At 60.2% G+C, this 21,723-nt stretch overlaps 1 protein-coding gene and 1 long non-coding RNA gene across 27 annotated transcripts in view; one reads left to right on the forward strand and one right to left on the reverse strand.

The window, feature by feature from the left end:
• Nucleotides 1–21,723, reverse strand: part of FBRSL1 (fibrosin like 1) — a 78,422-nt gene that overhangs the window by 10,805 nt on the left and 45,894 nt on the right. For 15 of the 26 annotated variants that reach the window (XM_077875141.1, XM_077875135.1, XM_077875142.1 and 12 more), the window contains 4 exons: nt 19,542–19,571; nt 2,943–2,988; nt 2,215–2,436; nt 32–356 (listed from right to left, as the gene is read on the reverse strand). In XM_077875141.1, the coding sequence (XP_077731267.1) occupies nt 32–356; nt 2,215–2,436; nt 2,943–2,988; nt 19,542–19,571 (623 nt within the window). The remainder of the gene's footprint in view (nt 1–31; nt 357–2,214; nt 2,437–2,942; nt 2,989–19,541; nt 19,572–21,723) is intronic. The other 11 variants (XM_077875147.1, XM_077875159.1, XM_077875144.1 and 8 more) reach the window with 2 other exon arrangements.
• Nucleotides 337–4,647, forward strand: LOC144299672 (uncharacterized). The gene is made up of 3 exons (XR_013366323.1): nt 337–966; nt 2,923–3,007; nt 4,241–4,647. It is a non-coding gene; the product is annotated as an uncharacterized LOC144299672 (long non-coding RNA).

Genomic DNA, 21,723 nt, shown 5'->3' on the forward strand with positions numbered 1-21,723 from the left:
GCCCCCCGAGGCGCGCGGGCCCCGCCCCCACCTGAAGCTGTGCAGGCCGTTGTGCGCAGCCGCAGCCGCAGCCGCAGCCCGGCCGTGGCCGTGGCCGTGGCCGTGGCCGTGGCCGGCGAAGGCGCCCAGGGGCAGAGGCACGTGCGTCGGGAGCGGGGCGCGGGGCTGCGGGGCTGCGGGCGGAGGCTGCGGGGTGAGGCGGGGCAGGGCCGGGGCTTCCTTCTTGACGGGCGGGCTGGCCAGGGCGCCCGAGGCGGGGCCGGCGGGGGGCAGGATGGGTGGCTCGGCGCTCAGCTCGCGGCTGCGCTCCAGGCCCGAGACTTTGGGCGGCCCGGCCTCCTCGCCCAGCGTGGGGCCTGCGGAGAGAGGGCCCGAGTGGGGGGGGGCTCGGTGACAGTGGCAGCGAAGTCACAGCCAGGGCTGAGCCCCCACCACCCAGTTCACAGTGCGCTGGGGCCAGGGCCTGCCAGGCCAGGGCGGGCTGCCGTTTCGGGGAGCAGCGATGCCGGCGCGGGCATCACGACCAGGCAAAGGCAGGCAAAGGGCAGCACCGCAGCGGCCGGAGCAGGGCACTGGCCCCGAACCTGCTGCGCCCTGGGTCCAGGCCCTAACCAACTCCACCACTCATTCACTCGCTGCCCTTGCCGCTGAGCAACGCCTGTGCTAGGGGCCTGCTTTTTCTCTGAAACTAACCAGGGGACCCACAGCCTGATCGCTCTTTGGGCCGGTAACTGGCCTCAGCCAAACCTGGTGGGAGGAAGTGGCTTGCGCCCCCCAGCCCCCCCACCGACCGTCACCACCCAGGTCATCCCCAAGCTCAGCATACCCACTGTCCCTCATCTCCCATCCAGGCTGACCCAGCAGGTGCTGCCTTCCTTGGAGCTGTGCATTTGTGCCAGGCATGTGCTCATGACAGTGACCTCCTGCCTACTCGCTGCAAACCCCAGTCACACGCCCAGAGGCCAGGTGGGTAAGAAATACCCAAAACAGGCTGGGCAGAGGACACATGTCTAGGCCAGAGGAGGCTTTGCCTGGAGCAGACAATGGCCCAGTTTCGAGGATGGGAATCCAGGTTCCTGGGTGCAGTCACCCTGTTGGGCCACTGGCAGGTTTCACTTCCTTCTGGGTACCACAAAGGCCCTTGGCATGCAAAGTGGAGCAAAATGCGCCTCTTCCCCTGCTGCTGCATGGCCGTGGGCCTCAGGCCGACTCTGTGGGACCTCTGGGACATCTCCTCCCTGGTAGGAACAGGTGGCAGCAAAATAGGTGGCAGCAGGAAATGGCTCCTTCTGCCTCCACTAGGGTGCCACTTCCCTCTGCAGCCCCCACTCATCAGGGACAGAACTGAGGAGGACCGATGGCTTCAGCCCCATGGGTCATGGCACCATCTCGATCCACTGGCTTACAGTTGCCAAGGGCTGGCAGCCTGGCACTCCCGCCACTCCCCCAACCTCCTCTTGCATCCTGCCTCTCCTGCCAGCCCCTTGCAAAGTAAGAGTGGCCATCAAGACAGAAAGGGCAGACATAGTGTGCGCCTCTCCCCTCTCTGGGGAAGCATGAGCACTACCAGGGATCACCCAGCAGGAACCTCCCTGAGAGCCCTGCTTTCCTGAGCCCTGCCTATGTCAGTGAGTGGACCTTGTAGTGGATCTGGTAGTGTGCCAGAAGGCTGTGTCCACATTGTAATCACTAGCACCTGTGCATGTGACCCAATTTGGAAAAAGGGTCTTTGCAGATGTCATCAGGCTAAGAATTTTGAGATGACATCAATCTGGAATAGGGTGGGCCCTAAACTCAGTGGTGGGTGTCCTTTTGAGGAAAAAGGAGGCGGCCATGGGAGATGGGAGGGATACGGCCCCAAGTCCAGGGACACCCAGAAGTGGAAGAGGCAGGAAGGAATCTCCCTTAGTTTTCAGAGTGTGGCCTTGCCAACATCTTCATTTCAGACTTCTAGTCTCCAGAACTGTTGAGATGGTAAGTGTCTGCCCATTCTGAGCTACCCAGTTTGTGATCAGTTACTGAAAACCACACTCCATGTGAAAAGCCAGCAGAGCGTGCCTCTCTCCCCTGACCTCTCTGGCATTCCTTCCCTAACTGTCCAGATGAGGGGGCTTTGTTGAAATGTTCTCCTTTGAGGACGAGGCTTCTCCAAAAAAAACGTGGAGACTATGCCCTGCTACCAAACCCGAGGGACCAGACACTGCACACACCTACCTGTCTGTGCTGTAAGACCTGATGTGTCTAGTCCCATCCAGATGGTGCCTCCAAGCAAAACGGCCCCTTCTCGGTACTGGGTCCAAGGACACCTACTCTGGACCACAGTCATGACTGATAGGCTGGGTGACAACAGCCTTTCCTGGCCTCGGATGGGATGGATGCACTCTCTAGAGCAGCGCTGGCCAGGATAGCTGTCCGGTACCACGAAATGGTTTGCACCTGTGCCACCGATATGGGGGCCATGGGCCAGGGGTTGGGGCTGCTGTGCAGGGATCTGGTCCCTGCATGGCAGCCAGCCTACACCATGGCATGGGTGCTCAGCAAGTGCCAAAACCATGAGCTGCCAGTTGACCCCATGAGCCTGGAGAGGGTCTGACAACCTGTCTTGCTAGCAGTTCTGTAAAGGGGCAGGAACCCCACTTTGGGAACCACTGCTCAGTGCTCGCTTCGGTAGCACATATACTAAAATGGGAACCACTGCTCCACTGCTGGCCCTGCCCCTGACTTCTGTTTTCCCTGTAGCTTTCGCTGGGCGGTGGGGAACGGATAGACTATAAATCCTAGCATCTAACTCCTGCCTCAGACTCTGTGTCCACAACCAACTCAACCCATGATAGGGCTTAACCTGGAGCCCACTCTGTTGCCCCAAGAGGCCCATTGTCCCTTCTCATGATGGCTTCTGGAATATACCCGGTCCTTTCCTAGAGGCCAAGGAACATGCTTACCTTTATCGGCTGCTGGGGCAAAGAGCTTCTCGGAGCCCACGGACGCCTGGAAGACAGAGAGGAAGGTCAGAAACTAGAGGCTAGAGGGAACTTAGGGCCTGCGGGTGAACTGGCTCTTACCCCTGCCCCCCAGGGAACAGCTCTGAGCAGGTTTTATGCACGAGGGCTGCCTGGCCTAGAAGAACATGTCATCCCATGCCACCAGCCGCCACCCAGGACCATGCCCATGCCTGGTGTGAGCAAGTGTACACAGGTCACTCAATCCACAATCAGGGAATTGAGGATGCTCAGCAGATGTGGGGGTTCAGTGTGGCCCTAGCCCCAGGAACCCAAGGACTCCGTGGGGCCTGGTGCTGGACGGAGCAGACCTTAGGATGGAACCAGCTGCAGGACAGCACTTGTCACACTCTGGTCCAAGCCCTGGTTCTGGGGACCATGGCAGGCGCCAAGTGATTTCTGATAGAGCCCACCTCCCATTCTCTTCTGGGGAGACACCCACATGGATGCAAGGTGGCAGGATATCAGGGCGAAGACACGGCCCTGCATGGAGGACTCTGCCACAACTCACAGGAAGGGGCTCCCTAAGACTGCCCTGAGGAGACCTATTCTTGCTAGTTGATTCCTTTTAAAAGATTTTATTTTTAAGTAATCTCTACACCCAACATGGAACTCGAACTTACAACCCTGAGATGGAGAGTTGTGTGCTCCATCAACCGAGCCAGCCAGCCAGGCACCCTGGTAGTTTTTTTTTAAAGACAAGTTCACTGAGCTGTAATTCACACGCCATACAGTTTACCTGGTCAAAGGTGTACAATGCAGCAGCTCTAGTGTATTTGCAGCTGTGAGCAACTGTCACCTCACTAAGGCCTCGGACATTTCCATCACCCCAAGTGAAACTGTGAGATCTTAAGCCATGGCCCCAGCCCTCCCATCCCCTGACCCCAGGACCACCGCCTCCCTCAGGTGCACAGAGGCCCCATGTTGGGCTTCCCAGTAGGGGGAGGGGCCACTGGCAGGGGTGCGGGGGTGTGAGGAGACAGGGCACCAAAAAGCATGAGGCCTCAGACCATGAGGACAGCCACTGTCAAAACTCGACAGCAGCAGGTGCTGTTGGGGAGGCAGACACCGGACTGACTCTGGCACACTGCGGGTAGGAAGGTAAATGGTGAGGCCATTGTGGACAACTGCAGTCTCCTTGAGGTTGAACGTGGATATACCACGTGATCCAGCAGTCCCACTCCTGCATACCTGCCCCCCAAACTGAGAGCAGAGTCTCAAACAATTAATCTGTATGCTAGGAGGCATGGCAGCATTATTCACAGGAGCCAAGCAGCTGGGATGGCCTGGAGTCCATCAGCAGGCGTACAGGGAAACAAAGTGGTCCACGTGGCCAACAGGTACCAGTCAGCCTTTTAAGGAAAGACAGTATGACATGTACTACAAGGGCGGACCTCGAGGACGTGGCGCTGAGGCAAAGAGGCCAGAACCAGAGGACATCCAGTGTCGGACCCCACTTATGTGAAGAGTTGGCGCACCGGGGCAGGGGTGGGGGTCAGAATTGAAGAGACCCTGTCGGTTTTACAGGCAAAGAGTCCCAGATGAAGCAGCACACATGGTGTGAGTACACTCGATGCCCTGAGCCGTGCACTGAGAATCGGTTACAAGAGTATATTGTCTTACCACAATACATACAAAATTAAAAGAAAACACAAGGGAGCTTTCTGGGCTGATGAAAATGTTCTATAGCTGACTGTGGTGGCGGAAATGCAGTTATGCACATCTGTCAAAGTACATGACACTGTGCACTTAGAGCGGGAGCACTTTCTTGCCCCTAAGTTCTGGGGCACGAGGGTCCATGACATGATGCGCCACTGACCCAAGAGCAGACCCAGGCCCATGTGGGACCTGGACTAGATGCTGCTCCCTGTGTCAGAATAATTCCAGACAGATCGGTGAGGTGACTGTGGGAAACGGGATCACAACGGAGGAGGAAGCCTGTCACTGCACAACGCTGTGATCACACTGGAATGTGGTTAGCCCTTTCCAACCATGTCCCCAAAACCGGGACCAGGAAAAGAGGGCAGTAATGCAGCCCCCAAACCAGAGCCTGGGGCTGGTGGAGCTGCCAGGCAGGGAGGCAGCCGCACTTCACACCACACCCTCTCAGAGGGCTTGCAGAGGCCTGGGGGAAGGACCTTTGACAGGTAAACAAGAGCCTGGCGGGCCTCAGATGCAGAGGCTCAGACCAGGAAGGTGGGTGGAGGCTCTGCTACCCCCACTGTATTTGAGCGTGGGCAGCCGTGCACTGGGGGGTCCTTCCTGCCTGGCCTGCCAGACCGTGGAGGCTGTGTGTGACCTTCTCACCCACGCCCATCCCAGCAAGATGACGGCTCCCACACAGGGGCACCAGGGCTGAGCCCTCCTCCCTCTCCCCCTCGTTTGTTTTGTCTTTTCCAGCACATTCTACATGGTGAGTAGTGGCAGTTAGAATCCTTGGCTTATCACCTCACCCCTGAGGAGTCCCCATGGGGAGAAGGGGTCTCCCTGAACTGGTTTGCAGGGCAGGGTAGGGGGACTGTCAGCCCTGGTGGGGTAGGGGGGCATTGCAGCCGGGCCTGTTTCCAGACATGACCAGCAATTCCTGTCCCCATCTGCACCTCAGGGCCAGGCCCCTAACCCTGCTCAATCCCAGGATGGACGAGGAAAGTCTGCAGAGTGACAATGCCCCGCCCCAGGACCAGGAGGGGGACAGCTCACACCAGTCTGCTCCATGGCAGACAGGGCCCCAAGTCTGCCAGGAGCAGATAAGCACGTGCACTACTGGCCATGGCACCCCCATGCTGTACCCCTCTCTGATGGTGCATGGGTCACCCACCTTCCCAGGACCTGCCCGAGGACTTTAGTCCTTCCTGGACTGGGCCCTCACCATGACCCCAGGACCCCATAGCAGCGCCCAAGTGACAGCTCTGCTGTTATTACCTGGGCTTGTTAACATGTTCACAAACTAATTCACAAAGCCAAGAGTCTCTTTAAAATCCAAATCAGAACAGGTCACCACCCTACCCTGCTGCAGACTTAAACACTCAGGGCCTTCTCAGGATCCTCACCTGCAATCTGAGCTTTCCTGCAATTCTGTAAGGTTGTGAGCAGCCCACTGGGTCCACCTCATCCTGGGGCCCCTGACCCTGACCCAGCTGGCACCTCTGCCCGCTCCTCAGCACCAGGTGCCAGCACGGTTTGAAGGTCTCTTCTTGCTTGGCTGCCTCTCAGCTGCCCTGGACTCACGTGGGCGCTGCCACAAATGAGAGGAGCTGCTGTGTGCTGACCACGGCCTCCTAAGGTCTTCATCACCTGTGCGCTGATGGCCCTCTGGGCCAGAGATGGTGTTAACTGCGCCAGCAGTTCCAGGGTCCCCAGCTCAGGGGCATGGCCAGAGGGCTGGCACATGCCCCCACCCCCCCCTTGACACATCAAAGGAACGAGCTCAAGGCCTCACCATACCACCTCAACTGCCATGACCTTCCAGGACTCTGAGTGCATGAAGGGAAGCTGGGGGGCCCCCAAGCCCCAACCTCCTTCATAAGCCCCTCCCTCCTGACACAGCCATCCCATCTGAGCAAGCCTGTATCAGATTGGAACGCTGGCAGGTGGCCCTGAGAATATTCCTGTGTTTCTGTGGGTCCCAGCCTTGGAGGATGGCGGGCAAGCTCACTAAGGCTGCAGGCTGGATACAGCTGCCGGGGCCAGGAGGTGGCGCCCTAGGCCCTGGGAAATTCCAGGGGAGCAGGGGAGGGGGTGAGGGGGGAGTGCCCTCCCCACCACTCCCAGCCCTGGATGCCAGCCTGGCAGAGGCAGAGGGAAGGTCACTCTCTCAGGGCCATCCAATCTCCACAACCTCCACTGCCACAGATGGGCCAAGTGAAAGTTTGCTGCGGGAAGTTGAGGGATTTGCGTCCCTGCAGGGGACCTGGGAAGGGACCCAGGTGGGCTTCTGGGCTAGTAAGGGGCCTGGACATCTGCCCTCTCCCTCATCTAGGAAGGCTCTGAGCAGACGGCTGCAGGGCCGGAGCCCAGGCTCCAGCCCCCTTCCCAGGGCAGGCAAAGAAGCACTCTTGCTGTAAGTCACCCAGTACAGTCCCTCTGCCCGTCCCTTCCAGAAGAGGGGTCTGCAGCTGACCCAAGGGGGTGGGAGGCCCCAGGGCAGCCACCAGACCTGTGCAAATAAGCTCCCAAAGATCATCTCCTGGGATGTCACCCAGGCAGCCACATCTCCAAACCTGGCACTGAGCCAGCGGGGGGTGGGGGGTGGAGGACACACGACAGACGGACGGGACGGGAAGGGGTCACTCCGGGCGACATACAAGCGGGGGGTGCCCAGGCTGCAGGTCCACAGTCTCGGTGGAGGGGCCACGCCCGGCAGGGACAGTGTCACGGACGGCACTAACTATCCTGGGGCGCACAATCCCGGCCGCGGGCGGAGGTCGCGACGCGCTTTGTCTTCCAGGACACGACCCGCGGGGCAGCTCGGCTCAGACACGCGGCGTCGCCTCCCCGACCGCGCCCCGCCCCAGACAAAGAACTCCGCTCGGGCGGGCAGGTGAGCGCGGAGAGCGCCGGGAACCGCCGGGGAGCAGACAAAAGCGCGCGCCCGGCCCCGCCTCCGCCGCGTGCCCTCCCCCCGCGCCCGGCCAGCGCCCGGGACCCTCCGCGGGGCTCTCCCCCCGCCCGCCGGCCGCCACGTGGGCCGCGGGGCTCCGCGCGCTCGGCTCCCGGGGCACGGGGCGGGCAGGGCGCGGGGGGCTCTCCGCCCCGGCCCCCAAAGTCCCGAATCCCTCCCGGAGCCGCCAGCGCGCACTCACCGCGCGGGCGCCCCGGGTCTGGTGCGCTCCGCAGGCAGTGGCCGCTAGTCCTCGGGCGGGGGCCGGAGCCGGAGCCGGGGCCGGGGCCGGGGCCGGGGCCGGGCGGCATGGACGCGGGCGGCAGAGCGCGGGCCCGCCGCCTCTGGCCGTCGAGGCGGCCCCTCTCCCGGCGCGCCCCGCCTAGCCGGAGCCCGGGCCGGGGCCGTGCATGCCCGCCCGCTCCGGGCGGCTGTAGGGCGCGCGGCACCCCCGCGCCGTCGGGCGCCGCGAGGGCCGGGGGAGGCGGCGGCGGGCGCACTGCTGGCGGGCGCGCAGGCGGCGGCGGGAGCGCGGGCGGCGGGCGGCGGGCGGCGGGCGGCGGGCGGGGCGGAGGCGGGGCGCGGGCAGGCCCGACTAATCCAGCCCCGAGGCGCGGATTTGCCCGCGCGGGGCCGCAGGCCGGTTGGGGCCTGGCTCCCCCGCCGCCGCCAGGTCAGCGCGTGCCGCACCTGCGCTGCCGAGCGCTGGACCAGCCCAACCCTGCGACCCGCAACAAGTGTAAAGGGGGGAAACTGAGTCACCAAGCGGGGAGGCAGGACGGCAGAGCTCGTACTTGCGTCCAATGTAAGCCCCGCCCTCCCTAGGGCTCGCTTTCACCATCTGCAAAACCAGGACGGTAGTGGGGAAGGGCCGGGTCAGCTCCTGGAAATGCAGACGGCCACCGGCTGCCGGGTGGGGAGAAGCGCCCCGCAGAGCCAGGCGAACCACCGCCCCTTGCGACGTCCTTCAGGGCGAGCACCGACCCAGGCCCACCGGGCAGCCTCTGAGCCAGAGCGCACAGGCGGGGCTTCCCATCGTGAGATGAGCCGGGAAGGGGCACCAGGAGGTGGGGCGTCCAGGGACTCTTGGCTTAGAAGCACTTGATGGGATGAGCACTGGGTGTTGGCAAATTGAATTAAAAAAAAAAAAAAAAAGGCAGCAGCAGCAGCAGCCCAGGTACAGAACGTGCAAACACCTGCTCCAGGCTTTGAGAATCCGTGGCTGGGTCCACTCAGGGGAGGGTGCTGCGCAGGGAGACCATGGTTAACAGCTCCAGGGTCCCATTCGCCTTTTCGAAGGAAAGGCAGGTAAATATCCCAGGAGGACATATTTGCATAGGTCACCGGTAGTCTCTCAGGGCACAGAAGAAATGGCTAACAACAGTGCCACTCTAGGTGGACCTTAGGCCTTTTGTTCTGCTTGAATTATTTACCAAATACACATACTCCCTTCTCCTGGCAAATTAACACCGTTCCCCTAAGTCCTGCTGTTGCTGCCCTAAAGAGAGCAAACACTGTCTGAGAGTCAGACATCACGCAATATGCCTGATAGTGAAACTGTAGGTCCTCATGCCCGCAATCTTTGAGGACACCCCATCACCCCCATTTTATCAATGAGAAAACAGAGAGATGTGAGCTGGTTCATCAGCTGGTGCAGCTGTTGTCGATTTGAACCCTGGCAGTATGACTGCAGTTTCCATGAGCTCCTCTGGGAAGGTAGCAGAGGCCAGACCTAGTGGGACAATCGGGGGCTGGTGGTGGGGAGTCTCTGCCTCACAGGTGAGAGCCTGTGGGCCTCTGGGCCTCCTCCCCTGCCACACCACACTCCATAGGGGTATGAGCTCCTGCACACGGCCCCGGCTCTGAGGCCTCTGGCAGCAAAGGTCCACGCAGTGGGGTGTCCTAACCTGCCTGTGTTCAGCAGCAAAAGGGCCCAGGAGTCTGCCAGTAGTTACCCACAGGGCAGAGTGGACCGATGGGTAACCAGCTGACCCTGGGAGAGGCAGGCAAAGGGTGGTGGGCAGCGTACTCATAGGGAAGGAAATGGGAGATGCCCCCTGCTGGCTCTGGAGACACAGGAAGGACCAGGAGCTAGGCATGGGGGTGCCTTTAGAAGCTGTTAGACACAGGAAACAGTTCTCCCCTGGAGCAAGCGCCCAAGGGACAAGCCTGGCCCACCCCTTGACTTAACCCAGTGAGATGTTTCCAGAACTGAGATAACCAGTGTGTGCTGTCTTCAGCCACCAAGTTGGTGGTGATTTAGGAAACCCTAATGTTTATATCCAGGACTCCCATGAGAGGCATAGCAGGCTGCCCCCAGCATGTCAGCACACAAATGCCCATTAGCAGGCCTGGATCCTACTTATAGCCTAGTAGGAGCCACCAGCAAACACACAGGCAAACAGGCAAGACAAGTACTGTGGGGTGCTCAGAGCAGCAAAGGAGATGAGAAAAGTGGTGCGCTGCTGAGTGGCTTCAGGGAAGCCCTTCCAAATAGGGGCCGCTGAGCAGAGCTGGCAAATGAGGAGGACCAAGTTGAGGGGACTCTGGGGAACAGCTCTTCTCAGATAGCTAGCAGCCAGTGCAAAGATCCTGAGGCCAGAACAACCTGGTAGGGCCCTGAGGGAGCTTGGGTGTTTGTGCGGAACAACATGTTGGGGTGGGGGTGGGGACCAATGGGTCCATCTGGGAGCTGCTATGACAAGCCAGGCAGCATGGGAGTGAAAAGGAGTGGGTGGTGGGGCCTCTCCCATGACGGAGATGGGACTGTTCTGTGAGAGCTGACAGGTGGCACTGGGTACAGGAGCCTGGAGCGCTGTATGGAAGGAGCAGAGGGCAGGGTGACAGTGGACATGGACAGGGATGGGGTCCCAGCTCTGTCATTTCATGACCCTGGACAGGTCCCACCCTCCTTGGGGCAGACGGACACCAAATTGGGTATTCCTCACTAGCTGAGCTACGAGTCCCAGGGTCCCCCAGAGGTGTGTTCTATTGCCGCACCTCTTACAGAGGCCAGGCTGTAACCATTTCCCCCAGTTGGCTGGGGACCCTGCCCCTGGCAGGGCCAGTGTGGGTGGGGACAAAGTGGGACTGCTGGGCCCATCTCAGCAGCAGCAGCAGGAGGAGGAGCCCCGGCCCCCGGGAGAAGCCTGTCTTCATTTCCGAAGGCCACCTTGGGCACTGATCATCCCAGAGACACCACCTCTGAGCCCTGCACTGCCTCCCCCTGCAGTCTGGGAACCCAGGGCAGGCCTGTCTCTGGTTGTGTTTAGAAAGTCAGGCAGCTGTGCCCTGAACAATCTGAATCTGATGAGGAAACGAGGGGTAGACCAAGAGGAGGAGGAGGCAGCAGCCAGGGGGCACAGGGGCTTCCCCAGAAACAGGGCAGTCAGAGCTCACGCTCAAGCCAGTATTAGAACTCTGTCATCACAGGCAGCACCAGGGGAGGTATCATCATCACGGGGAGCCCTGGAAGGGGCTCCACCCACACCCGGGGGCCACTGGGAACTCCTAAGGGGTGGCAGTGAGGGGCACCTGCCCCCCCCCCAACCCTCCACCCCCCAGGCTGCCGCTCTGTGGTAAGTGGAGGCAGAGTTTGCAGAAGAAGGCATGCAGGCCTCAGCCTTGTGCCAGGAACACCTGACACCTGCTGAGACCAGCTACAGGGACAGGGCCCCCATGAGAGGATGGGGGTCATGGCTAGGGGGTCTCGGGGGGAGGGAAAGGGTGCTGGGCCTGAGTGCCCTCCCCTCCCTTACCACCCAGCATGGGCCCTGGTCCTGGCCTTGGTTCTTCTGGTCTCACACAGACCTCATGGGAGTGGACTGGCAGGCTCAGCTGAGGCCAGGGCATGGCAGGCGGGGAGGCGGGGGCAGGGACCAGGGAGGGTCCTCGCTTAAGCAGCACCCAGTGCTGGGAGAGAAGAGAAGCCAGAAAGACCCACAAACCTCACTAAGGGGCTGACAGAGGGTGAAAACAGACCCTGCTCAAATAGCTGAGACACAGAGCTGAGCTAGACGGCCTGGCTGCGCTGTGGCTTGTGCTGTCCAGGAGGTGGATGTGAGCAGGACAGGGCATCAGCTGCACAGGCTGAATGGTGGCCCCAAGAGACAGGCCACCCAGGACCTCAGAATGTGACCGTATGTGGGGTTAGGGTCTCTGCAAGGAATTAAGGATCTCAGGGCACCTGGGCAGCTCAGTTGGTTAAGCCTCCAACTGATTTCGGCTAAGGTCATACTCTCAGGGTCATAAGGTCAAGGCCTGCCTCTAGCTCTGCACTGGGTATAGAGTCTGTTTGGGGTTGTCTTTCCCCACGCCCCCTCCTTTCTCTCTTTCTCCCTTCCTCTGAAAATACAACAAAACAAAGGATAAGGATCTTGAAATGAAATCATCCTAGGTCCGGGCGGCCCTAAATCCGATGACTGTCCCTCTAAGGAGACACAGAGAAACCACATGACGGTGGAGGCAGGGACACCTGGATGAGGTGGACGAGGTAGATGAGGCGGAAAGGACCCTCCTCTGGAAGGTGTGCCCTGCCCACACCTCAATTCTGGATTCTGGCCCCAGAACCATGGTGAATATGTTCCTGATCTGTGCTAGAGTCCAGTGAGGCAGGAGGCAGGCCCCCTGACCAGCACATCCCTCTGGGGTGAAACAGAAGCTGTGAGTGCCACAGGGCGGAGGACAGGGCTGAGGGTGGGGCCTCCACATGTCAGGAGGGGTGCCTGTGTGTGCATGTGTGTGCACAGAGCATACACACATGTGACAGCATTGTGTGGTGTGAACACTTATGTGTGTGAGGTGGGAAGGATGTGGGTGCTGTTCACCATCCCCCTAAGGTTCTTGCAGTGGCTTGGCACTTGTCACCAGGTGGGAGATGGGAGGCAGGCCTGGCTCTGCAACCCCTCCCCTCTGGTCACCCCAGGTCCTGCTGGGGGGCCCCCAAGGGGCAGAGGCCTATGGTGAGGCCAGGGTGGGCGTGGGGTCTCTGGCATGGAGTCTGTAGGGCAGGATGGGGAGTCTGGACCCCCCGCCCCACTGACCCCTGCCCCCCCCCCCCCCACTGACCCCTGCCCCAGCCACCCCTCATCTCTTCAGGTTCTCACTAGAGCTGAGAACATCTGGCCTGGGTGTGCTCAGCCCAGGCCTGGCCCCGAGACCCTGGGGTTCCCGCCCTGCCCCTACCTACTCAGTGAGGCATAGAAGGTGAGCAGGGCAGGTGGGGGCTGAGGGACTGTGACCCCCTGGACACAGAGGGGAGATGGCCTCTCCCTAAGCCCCGACCCAGGCAGGCCCCAGGCCCACACCCCCATGTTCTGCTCAGCTTGTTCTGGAAGGGCCAGGGGGTGGAGGGCAGGAGGGACAGATGCCCCCACACCTTCTAGGCCTGTTACTCCCACCGGGCTAGAAGGGGCAGCTTCTCGGCCTGCCTGGCACCTCTACTTTCTGATGCATACAGCAGGTGCCTGGGGGCCAAGGCTCATCCCCCACTTTCTGTCCCTGGGAAGCATCTGCCCCCACCCCAAGCCCCAGCAAGGCTCTGTGCACACCCAAGGAGGGCCTGGCAAGGCTGTGGGATGACACCATCCAGTGGTGGGGGCAGGCTGGCCCAGATCAGCGGGGCCCTGAGGCATCCTGTGGCTGCAGGATCCCCAGGCTCTGTTTCATTTAGGCTCCTGTGAAGTGTTTATCGCTTGCAGCCTGAAACACCCTGGCCTCCCTCACACTGACCTGCTTCTTTGGGACCCCTGGTCATAGAAAGCACTCTCCACCGTGTGCTGTGGCATGAGGCCTGGGCTAAGGAACCAAGGGACTCAGAGACGTGGGTAAGGAGTGTGTGAGGAGGTGGTGAGCGTGGGGCCCTGGTGGACCCAGTGAGACCAAAAGAGTCCTTCCAGGAGGGAGGAAGAGGGTCAGAGCAGCTGTAACAGGAGGGCAGAGGGCAGAGTGACATGAGGGAACAGCCTGGAGCCTGGGAAACTGGAAGAGTAAGGAGCTGTTTTCTCCCTGCAACCTCTAGAAGGAACCAGGTAGGCTGACACCTTGATTTGGGCCTCGTGACACCCATTCAGACTTGTGACCTTCAAAACTATAAAACCTGAGCTGTTCTGAGCCACCGAGTTCATGATGACTTATGACAGCAGGTGCTAACCCCACCCTACCCCCTCGGCTCGGATGCCATAGCATGATCCTCCCCTGGGCCGCCAGTGCTTGTGAGCGCATCACTGAACCCTTCTGGTCCTCAGATGCCTTGCTTGGATCAAGCTGCAGGACAGATACTGCTTTGGGTTCTCTGGGGCCTGGTGAGCTGATGGTCCTCACTGGGCCCTGCCTGCCACACCCAGTGCTGCCTGGATCTTCGGCAAGCAAACAGCCAAAGGCCTTGCCTTGGACAGACTGTGGGAAGGCCCCTTGGCCAGAGTGCATGGCTCAGAGGGGTGGCTGGCTTCATTGCACCCCCACCCTGCCCCTGAGGCACTCCCTATACCTATGAGATGGCCTCGACCTGGGCTTATCTGGGGAGCACTGGCTCCCCACACCATCATCCCCACAGCACTGGACCTGGAGAGGCAGGGTGCCAGGTGAGGGGGACAGGAGAGCCCCCCCACAGCCTTCTGGGCAGGTTCCTGGGAGCAGGTTCAGGAGAGGCACATGGGGGAAGCCCTCTGTGAGCAGCAGGACCTCCCACAGTAATGGGTTACAGGACATGTCCTCAGAGGGCCCTTGGCCCTGCTGCCCTGGGCATCGGCCTCTTTGAGCCAGGGTCCTACGTGGTCCAGCAGCTGAAGGGCCACTGGCTTCAGGGCAGGGAGCTGCAGCCCAGGGCTGCTTGTGTGGTCGACTGTGCCCTCTCCCTGAAGTTCACAGGGACCTCAGAGGTGGACCTTATGAGCCTAACTGTAGTGATAAAGCAGAGGTGCCAGGCGGGCCCTGTGGGGCACAGAGGAGCTTGGGCCAGAGTGTGTTCACTGTAGACACAGGGTGCAGAAGAGGTAAGGGGGGTGGATGCCGCCTCATGACAGGCAGCCCCCAGTGTGCTTCCTATGGACCTGGAGCTCTCACCTCCACCTAGACAGCAGGCACCCCCATGACCCCCACTGAGCAGAAAGTGAAGTCCAGAGGGTGCAGACCAGCCATGGAAGTGCTGGCGCCCACAGGTGACCCCAGCCCCTCCCAGCTGGCCAGCTGCCTGCCTGCCTGCCCTGTCCCCGGTCCAGCTGCTCAGGAGCCGGCAGAGGCCCAGCACTGGGTATGTCCCCATGGGGGATCTGGCAGACAGGCCAGCCAGCCAGACATCCCTTGAGGGAGTGCTGTGGCCATAGGCAGTGAGGAAGAACCCTGGCCAACCAGCCACCTGGCTGGGCCATGGGGCAGACAGCAGCCAGCCCACGCCCAGGAGGCTGCCTAATGAGCCCCACACAATTTTTCACCCCATATTTTTCCAATAAAAAAGCAGTTAGACACCAACCGCAGCCTTGCAGAGGGGCCATCTGGCTGCCTGGCAGCACAGGCTGCCTTCCCCGCCAGCAGCCAGCGCCTGGAGCAGGGCCAGGGTGGTGGGGAAGGCCAGGTTGGGGGGGGCCTGCAGAGCCAGGCATGGGGCATGCATGGGGCAGAGCCTGGTCTATCAGGAGGGGTGGGGGGTAGCCACTCGCAGGGGGAGGAGATAGAAAGGTCTTCCTGTCTGTGAGCACCAGCCTCTGGTCTCTATGTGTCTGTGTCTTGGATGTGGACCATCCCCAGTGTCTGCGCCTAGAGCCAGGGGCAGCAGGACCTCCAGGAGGTGCAGGTGCATCTGACCTCAGGCCCTGGCAGATGGAGGAGGAGATTAGCTGGAACAGAGAGCCTGGGTCTTCCTGGCTGCCCTGTCCCAGAGGAGACCTTCCCAGGGGCAGCCTGCCTGCCACGCTTTCCCCAGGGCCCAGCACATGTGTTGGGTCAGCATGGACAGACCCAGGGCTCTACGCTGCAGCTTTTCACCCTCCTGCCCAGCCTGCCTGTCCAGCTGCCTCACCAGAGGCCCAGAGTAGCCGGGGTGTCTCCTGTCCTGCTGTCTCCAGGCCTCTGCGCAGCAAGGGACATGACAAGTGCAAAGCATTCCAACCTCATGTGGTGCACGAGTACCCCAGGGCTGAGGAGGTAGAGGCACCCTCTGGCTGGGCCCCAGGTGAGGGCATGCTGCAGGGGGACACCCCTCTCTTTCACTGACACGTTCTTGAAGCCCTATTAAGTCAGGGCTTTTGCCATCCTGCAAATACCGTGGAGACACTGGGCCATCCTCCCCTGACCAGCTCCTCCTGGAAGGAGTGAAGGACCTCATGTGACCGTGCCCCGGAGAAAGGTGGTAGGTGCTGCAGGGGGCAGAGGCTCCTGGGAGGTGGTCCTGGAGTGAGGGCAGCTCTGGGCGAGTGGGTACTGCACCCTTTTGAGCTGCACCTGCTTCTTGATGGGTGGGCAGGAAATCACCCATCACCCTGGAGCCCAGCCTAGGAAAGGGAGGGAACCCCACATGGTGTATCATTAGTGTCCCCATGCAGCCTGGAGGGACAGGGGGCTCTTGGGATCGTGGTTCCCCACTGCCCTTGGGACAAACCTCAGCTGCCTGCCATGATTCACGTAATGTGGTCTCGCTGAACACATGCTCATACCTTCCTCTCTCACTCTGCTCCGGCCTCACTGGACATTTTGCACCAACAGTATTCCTGCCTCACCAGGCAGGTGATCAGTCACTCTGCATGATCAGTGTTGTGGGGAGGTGAGATGCATATGAGGTGGCTGGTGCTAATAGCTGCCTTCTTGGGCCAAGGGGGTGAGGAAGGAAGCTGCATACCAAGGATGGCCGAGCAGAAAGACAGGAACCTGATGACCATGGACATGCCATGCCAGCCTGGAGGGCCCACACCTAGGCTTCCAGGTGAAGAATACAAGCTCCTCTATTAAGCCACTGCGAATCCAGTTTCCACTATAGCAGCCAAATGCAGTTCCCAACCAACGTGGGGCCGTGTGGTACCTTGGAAGCCAGGACTGAGGATTGGGCATTGACTGCGCTGGCAGTTTGGGTCTCTGCCTCAGATGGGGCCAGATTTGTGAGCAGATGAGAGGCAGTGAGGGCAGGGTGGCCAGCTACAGCATCCAGACCTGCAGCCCATGCAGCCACACAGAGCCTGGTGAGGCACAATGGTCCAGCAGGGCTGACCAGACCCAACCCCTCCCAGGGGTGGAAATACGGAGATGCATCCAAGTGGCTGACAAATTATCCTGCACAGAGCCCTTGCTCCAGGCGGCCTCTCTGGGAAGCACCGAGACCTCCCCACAATCATGCAGCTTTGGGGCTCAGCCCAAGCACCCACTGCCCAGCCCATGCTATACCATGGTCAGTTGTGTGGAGTCTCAGCCCTGGCCTCTGGCCTCCATCCCAGCTGCCCAGGGACATACCCTACTGTCACAGAAGACTCAGGTACTCATGGGAGAGGCAAACTCGGGTGACCACGGAGGAAGCCTGTGCCCTTCTTCCCTAGCTCTCCAGCCAAGGGGCTTTCTGAAGCACAGTCCAGCTCTATCTGACTTCAAGGGAATGTTTGCCCACAAACAGCAGCTTGCCAACTCTGTGTTAACTGACCCAGAGCTCACCATAGCCCTAAAACGGGTCTCTATCTCCCATGAAAGAGGTGGGGGTACTGGGGCATGGAGGCAGTTCTGTGTCCTCCTCTGGCCCTGGCCACACTAAAGCTGGGATGGGGGTGGCATGGCCTCCCACCTGCCCCACCATGGAGCCAGGATGTGGCACCATATCGCCAGTGCAGACTTCTCATTGTGGCCACACCGGGGGCCCAGCACACAGGTGTGGGGAAGGCTGACTCCCCACAGCCAGTATCACTCCCCTAAGACCCACAGCCACAAGCCCTGGAGGTGGCCTGAAGGGTGTCTGGGCCAAGTGGGTCTGGGTCTGCCTCTGGCACAGCAGAGAAGTGAGCCCCAACATAGCCCCTAGCCAGTTCCTCTGGGCAGGAGTTTCTCCCTTGGGCTGCACAGGGAATTGCCAGGAAACCAAGACTCATGAGTTCTAGACCCCATCCCCTACCCATCCAGAGTGAGCTCCTCTGCCCACACCTGCTCTCCCCCTGTCCCTTGGCCAGGCTGAGCTGGGCTGGTGCTCAAGTGTCACTCAGGACTGGTCTATGGGCTCCCCAGTGGGTGTGAGTGCAAAGGAGGCCACAGCTACAGCCTCCTGCTAGCCCTTGGTGGTGTCCCTGTCCAGGACATCGATGGCCACGTCAGAAGTGACCTCTTGTCCCTGGGGCACAGTCAGAGCTGCGCCCAAGTGCCTGCCCTTTCCCACCACCCGGTCTCCACCACCCAGAGTCCCCACTCTTGTAGCAGGAGTAGGCTGAGAGGGAGATATCGGCCAGGGCCAATAGTGACCAAGGGCCCAGGCCAAGCTGGGCCCCGGAGCTCCTGGAGGGCTGGGGTCAACCCTCTGGCTACCGGAGAGGAGGAGGCAGTGGCTCTGGGTGGGGAGTGACCTGGCAGCTGTGTCAGGACTCTGACACCTGGAAGGAAGCAGCTTGGGGGTAGCAGCTCAGTTTCTTCTGTGGAAGCCAGGGGCCCTGGGGGGGGACAGCCAGCAGTCTCAGGGCCTCAGAAAGCCCTTCCTCTGAGCTTCTCTCAGAGCAGCCCCTGGCTTCAGAGAGCACTTTCTGCAAGGTGATTCTAGATAAAGGAGGTGCCGGAAGCGAGGTGTCAGCTCAGCACCTTCCAGAGGCCCTTCATCTAATTCCTCAGAGAGGCTGAGGACAGGCCCCAGAAATGCTGGGGGTGCCCACCGAGCTCCTCTGCCCCAGGATCCAGACAGGGGCATTCATTCCCAGCTGCCTGCCCTTCAGCCGCTGTTCTCAAATGATCCAGACCCCCGTAAGGACCCCATGTAGGACTTCTGGGCTGGCTTCCTGTCCACTTCCCACCAACCCTGGCTCCCAGGCTGGTCTCCCGGGCCCCCGGGCAGTCTCCACACACCCATCCCGCCTGGCAGCTTACCAGCTCTTTCCATACTTACTCACGTCTGCTGAGAGAGGCCACCTGGCTGTCCATGCCGTGGACAGCGCCTGCCCAATGCTAAGCGGGAACCATTGTCACGCATGGCACAGAGGTCCCAATGGGACTTCATTCCATTTCCCAAAACAGGCCTAAAAGCCAGTGCTCAGCTGACCCTTTGGTCCTCCCAAAAGCACGCTGGGACACCCTGTCCCCATGGGTGGATACTGGTCCTCCTCATCCACTCAGCACTCCTCTTGGCCTGCCGGCCCCCCGACCAGGTCATGGCCATTGCCTATAGCCACATCACCAACTACCACTCTTCGCAGCTGGGCTGGTCACTTATTCACAGCACCCAGCCTGCCTGGGGTCCAGCTATGTGACCTCGGGTAGGATCCTTACCCTCTCTATGCCTTGGTATCCCAGGATACGTTGGGGAGTCACAGTCCCTGCCCCCCAGGGCCTTGGAACAAGCAGAGTACCAGGCCTGGGCCCAGGCGTCTTGCCCCTACGGTGTCTTGCCTGCTCAGAGCTCAGCACACAGCAAGTGCTCTGTGGACAGCAGCTGGGCCGAGAGGTCAGGGTGGCCTCCTCCCTGCTCCCCACAGGACATTCAGGGGCCGGTAGTGACCAGGGCCCTGGGGAGGCCCACTCTGGGCTTTCTTCTGAGCTAAACTCTCCAGGAGCCGTGTAAATCCCGAGTTAATGGGAACTTCATTACTCCTGAAAAGGAGTGTAATTAGGAGGTGCTAACACGCTACCACTATTAGCAGAAATCTGTTCTGGTGATGTTTATGGCACCCACTCTGCCCTCAGCACCCCCACCCCAGGATGCCCAGGCAGAGATGGGGCCTGGACCAATCCTGCACTCCCATGGATGAAGGTCTCGGGAGGAGGTGTGGAGGGCTTACCTTGTCGTCCCCTTCACTCTCGCTGTCACACTGCAGGGGGAGAGAGACAGAGAGTCAGCACCCTGCAGTACCCCATGGCGGGGCAGGGGTCATGGGAGGAGCCTCGCGGGGTGAGACAGATCTGGAGGCCGGCGAGGCCCTGGGTGAGGGGTCCCCACAAAGCCCCCCTCCTCACCCCAGGCTACACGTGAGGCAGCTTCACCCCCCCAGCCCTCCAGCCCCCCAGTCCTGGGACAGAGCTGCTACCTTGTGACCCTCGCAGGCCTCCTCCCACATGCTGGACTCTGCAGGTGGGAGGTCAGTGGAGACAGGTGAGGAGCTGACGCTCCTGGGCAGTGGAGACACACCACAGTCCACATGCCCACAGATGGGGAAGTGCAGCCTCAGCAGCCCCAGCTCTACTGAGGGGGGCACCCAGATCACTCAGATAGATGAGGTGGTCAGGCCAGGCCTGTGGCCACAGCACCGCCCTTGAGAGGGCCACCGCCTCCCCATGCCTCGTGTGCCCCTACAGTCTGGGTATGAACCCCTGGGCATGTTAGCTCAGCTGGTAAAGAAGGGTTGGTAATTGTGCAAACAAATCTTTGTTTCCATTTTCAGTAAGCAGAGCTTTAAAAAGAAAGGCTGCTCTTCTAGAAACCACGGCAATTTCCCCCCTAAAAGAATATAAAGAAAAATAATCCCTTCCTAGCAACCACAATTACTATCTGTCGTGTCAAATGAATTCTGCCACTGAAAATAATCTCCTGGGCCACACATGAGGGTGACAGGCCCTGTCAGCCCCACATGCTGCTGGTTAGTGCAGGGAAGGGGTGCTCTGCCCTGGCACTGCAGTGTGAGGGCAGGGTGCGCTTGGTGGCAAGGTTCATGGAGTTGTACAGATATACCCCTTGCTTTCCCCACCCAACTGCAGCTGGAAGTGACCCTGGGTGATGGGGTGGCAAGATTCCTACCCCCTCAGCCCCATGGACCCCAGGGAGTGGTGGGTGTCCTTTTACAGATGGCAGAGGGGACGTGTGGGTGCACATAGTCCTGACCGCACAACAGTTAAGAGCTCCGAGGGGCAGGGAGAGGGCAGAGTGGCTGAAGCCCAGGATGGGAGTGTTCAAGACGAGGCTGAAGGGGTGAGGGGCCGGGAGTGTCATCGTCCTGTCCTGCTGAGCTGGGACAGAGCTCGGCCAGGAGAGCCTGGGCATGCCAGCGTCTGTGTGCAGGCAGAGAGGGGTGGGAGCCCTGGAGGGGAACCGTGGGGGTCAAGAGCCCCTGTGACACTGCAACTTTCTGCCTGATCTGTGGCACGGAGCACTTGCTGGGAGGCTGGGCCTTGTGTGTGAGCTGCAGGACCGCAGCTAGGGGTGCCCGGGACCTCCCAGCCTGGCTGTTTCACACCTCTCCCCACAGCTTAATGACCCACCAATTGAGGTTGAGTGAGGGTGCTTTCCAGGAGTGCATGGGCCCTATAATTAACCCAACCGCACACCCTGTCAGCCAGCACAAGGCCATGTCGTAAATGAATTCACGTTATTAAGTCCTACTGAATTAATGTTTAACTGCAATAGAGCCAGAACTGAATGAGGCAATTAATCAGGACAAGGAGGGAAAAAGAGCCACATCTGTCTTGCAGGAGCTGCTTGAGCGAGGTGACCTTCACAGGGTAGAACTGGACTGGGTGGCCCTGGTGGGTGTGACCCTGAGGGGGGCGTGCAGGGAAAGCAGGGAGTCCATGGAGCAGAGGATGACTCCAACCCCCAAGGAGCAGTGCTGACTACGTGGGGAGGCCAAGACATGGGCAAATCCCTTGACCTCTCCATGCCTCAGTTTACTTCTGCAAAACACAGACAAATACCTACCTACAGAGTGTTGTGCAGCTTCAATGAGTATGAATATGTGCAAAGCACTAGGACAGTGCTGGGTAAATACTCAGCATGATATATAGCATGACGATAACTTCATCACCATCATCGCTACCACCATCACATTATCACTATTATCATCAATACCATCATCACTATCACCATCCTCACCATCATCATCTTTACCATCACCACACCTGCCTCAGCCTCTTCCTTCATATCACTTGAACAGCTCTTGGAGGCATCTAGCCCCCTAAATGGTCTGGACACAGACACCTCTCACCTGACAGTGCCTTGCTCCCTAAGGAGCACCTGCACAGGTTGTCTGG

Source organism: Canis aureus, chromosome 27 (assembly GCF_053574225.1).
Source record: "Canis aureus isolate CA01 chromosome 27, VMU_Caureus_v.1.0, whole genome shotgun sequence".
NCBI classification, from domain to species: domain Eukaryota; kingdom Metazoa; phylum Chordata; class Mammalia; order Carnivora; family Canidae; genus Canis; species Canis aureus.